Source organism: Manacus vitellinus, unplaced genomic scaffold, assembly GCF_001715985.3.
Source record: "Manacus vitellinus isolate BGI_N305 unplaced genomic scaffold, ASM171598v3 scaffold_19_pilon, whole genome shotgun sequence".
Lineage (NCBI taxonomy): Eukaryota > Metazoa > Chordata > Aves > Passeriformes > Pipridae > Manacus > Manacus vitellinus.
In genome coordinates, this window is record NW_021939395.1 from 1261193 (window position 1) to 1264479 (window position 3287).

General features: G+C 63.5%; 1 protein-coding gene across 1 annotated transcript in view; it reads right to left on the reverse strand.

Annotated features, from left to right (window-relative positions):
* LOC103767762 (phosphatidylinositol 3,4,5-trisphosphate 5-phosphatase 2-like) overlaps window positions 1–1960 on the reverse strand; it is an 8468-nt gene extending 6508 nt beyond the window's left edge. Inside the window, exons 1-3 of the mRNA XM_029959168.1 lie at window positions 1824–1960; window positions 661–724; window positions 11–121 (exon numbers count right to left, since the gene is read on the reverse strand). Coding sequence (XP_029815028.1) covers window positions 11–121; window positions 661–724; window positions 1824–1960 — 312 coding nt within the window. The remainder of the gene's footprint in view (window positions 1–10; window positions 122–660; window positions 725–1823) is intronic.
* Window positions 1961–3287: the final 1327 nt, after the last annotated feature.

The following is a 3287-nucleotide window of genomic DNA, read 5'->3' on the forward strand; positions in this document are numbered from 1 at the left end:
CCCGCCGTGCCCGGTGCACGGGGTAGAGCAGGGGGGTCACCAGCCCGTTGTTGGGGTGCTGGTAGGCACAGATCAGGTCAGGGAGGGTGCAGAAACACTGGGCTTGGATGCCCTGGATGGTCTGGGAGGCAGAGGAGGGGAAGCACCATCACATCCCGTCCTCTGCCAGGGGACCCATGGGTGAGGACCCATTAGGAGCATGGAGACATCTGCCTGGTTCAGCAGACATGGACCCCCAGGATGCTCTTTTTAGGGGACAGAAAGGGCAGCTGCAGAGGGCTGGGTACCAGGAGAAACCCTGAAGTGACACCAGAGAGGAAGTGAAGCTGAGCCAGCAGCCAGGACAGACACCTTGGAGACAGGTATGACAGGAATAGGGTCTGTGTGGCCAGGCTGGGGCAGGGGACAGTGGCAGGAAGGGGAAGAGTGTTTTGCTGTGGGGAGGCATCTTTGAGCTGAAGGAGTGGCTGCAAAGTGCTCACATCCTGCAGCTCGTGCAGAAAACAAACCACAGGCTGGGGCTCATGAGGCTGGGGCTCATGAGGAGCACCCCAGGCCCTCCACAGCTACATCCTGTCTATGCCCCAGCTCAGGGGCACTACCCAGGGCAGGAGGGACGCCCTGGGGGGCACCCGCTGCTGTGCACCCCCCCACACCCACCTGCACTGAGAGCAGCCCCTCGTCATCTGGGAGGATGCGATAGGTGTGGACGTGCCGCTGGAACCTGGGAGAGAGCAGGTGAGGGTCCCCCATGGCACTGCCCATGGCACTGCAGGCATGTGGCAGCGTTGGGGGCCCAGCTCTGAGGCAAACACCCCGTGCCCTCAGCAGAGGGAGGAACCGGGCTCACATTTCTGGAAATAAAAGCCTCACCCTTGGTCCAGGGTGTGTGCCCCTTGCAGGGAGGATGTGCAGTGTCCCCCTGCCTCCAAACAGCACAGACATGGCATGGCCATGACTCCACCAGCATTCCCTGGGGCACCCACAGCCCCGTGGTTCCACGTGGCACTGAAGGCTTTGGGCACCTCAGAGCCTGTTGCTCTGCTCCCCATGGCTGTGACAGCCTGGCTGTACTCGCCCTGAGGCCACTGCACATCCCTGCCGGTACCACCATCCTGTGACACCACCCTGTGGCACCAGCCTGGACTCTTTACTCGAGTCCTGCAGCCCCCCAGGTCCCTCAGCACCACGTGTTTGCAATTTGTCCCACACACGGGGCCAGGACTGTGTAGGAAGGGGGGGCATCCTGCCAAACCCGCCAACACAGGCAGGAAGGGTGCAGAGCAGGAAAGATGCAGGCAGCAGCAGGGGTGCAGGCAGCAGGAAGGGTGCAGACAGCCCCAGCAGGCAGCTCTCAGGGGCTGTACCCCTGGTTCCAGGTTGAGGGATGGCAAGAGGCCTCGTGTTGAGGATGCACCCCAAAGTCCCAGCACCGGAGTTGCTCACAGTGGGCATCATGGTCCGGATGTGGCCATGTTGGTGGGTAAGGGAGAGGGGATGTTTGTTTTTGCAGAGGGAGGGAGGTGTGTGTCAGCCTCTCCTGCTCCCACAAGTGTGGCCAGGCCAGTGGGCTGCCCAAAATGGCTCAGCCTGCTTTGGATTTTGGGTTCTCCCTTCAGCAGCCACAGTGCTGGGTGGCCCAGGCTTGATCTCCCAAGGACACAGGGGTTCTCCAGTGGTCTGACCTGGGGATCACTCAAAAACCCCAGTGCCAGGGAGCTGGCACCCCGCTCATCCCACTGGGGGTTTGGCAGTGCCTGGAGCAGGGAGAGGGACAGGGATGCCAGTGAGGGGCAGGAGAGAAGCCAGGAGCAGGGACTCACAGGAGGCAGAGGGCATATGCCCCCGCAACCGACTCGCTGTCCCGCACGAGGAAGGAGCCGTCCCGCCCGGCCCTGGCCAACAGCTCCTCGGCCTCCACCCTGCTGATGTCCCGGTGGTACCAGCTGGCTGCTGCCATCCTGCTGTGCCCTGTCCCAGCCCCACATCCAGCTCAGCAGTGCCAGCTGGCCATGCACTGGCCCACAGGGGCGGGTGAAGGGGGTGCTGTGGGGGTCCCTCGGTCCCCAAGCGCGGTGCTGCCCACAGGTCCCAGCGGGTGAGGGGCAGCCCCTGAGGAGAAGCTCACAGGGACAGGGTGCCCCACAGCCAGGCAGCCTGGCAGAGGCAGGACCAGGGTGGCAGCTGGTGGAGGCTGGGAGTCTGGATAATCCTCATGGCGGAGGCTCCAGCCTGCAGGGAGCACAGGGGCAGGTCAGTGGGAGGATCAGTCCCACGGGGGAGCAGCCCGGGGCCACCATCCTGCCCCGGTGCATGGCGAGGACAGGCCATGCTGGTGCCCCGGGGGCACACAGGGGTCTGATGCCACCCCCCACACTCACCGTCCCTCTCAGACGCCGTGGGGACTCCTGGGGTTCCTGTAGGGTGCTGTGGGCAGTGAGCTGAACTTTTCAGGTGCAGCCAAGCAGCAGCAGAGCCGTGATGCTGCACTGGCCTCTCTGGGCTCCCTCCGGTGGGTCACAGCAGCTCCCTGCCCATCACACTGCCCATTGGGGTGGCATCATGGGGCCAATGCCCACACTGATGCCCCCAGTCCCACTGGCTGGGCCCACCTGCTCAGTGCCCTGTGCCTTTCACTCTGTGGCTGCTCTCTTCCTCCTTCTCTTCCTCCTCCTCGCCCCTCCCCTGCTCCAGCCCCGCTACCACGGGAAGCCACAGCCCTGCAGGCTGAGCATGGCAGGGGCAGCAGGGCCACTCCTGGAGTGCCTCCAGCCCACTCCTGCTGTGTTTTCTCCTCAGGGATGATGGATGAGGCAGAGCCACATCCCTCAGGCAGGACCTTGGGAGAAGGGACTGCCAATGGCGTAGGACAGCAGGAAGCCCCTGAAATGTGTTTGGGGTGGAGGGTAGGTGAGCATGTGGGCAGGGACTGAGATGGTCACTGTGTGGAGATGGAGCTACTCTGGGCACCAGGCACCCACGATGGCACTTATGTCACTCCACCTGCCTTGCCTGCAGGCAGAAGGGAATTGGGGTTCTGGGACTTCCAGGAAGGGGCCAGGAAGGAGAGGATTTTGCCAGTGGGACAGGGCTGCAGACAACACTGGGGCTCCCCACAGCTCCTGGTGCAGCCCCGGAGTTTTGCTCCTCGTGGCCAGGAGCGAGCGGCCACACGTGCGGCGGATTGAACTGCACAGGCTGATTAGCACCAATTAATTACAGATGAGCAGCAGCCACCGTCTGCTGCCCAAGTGCCTGGCAGCACCACGGCTGCTGGGGGGGAGAGG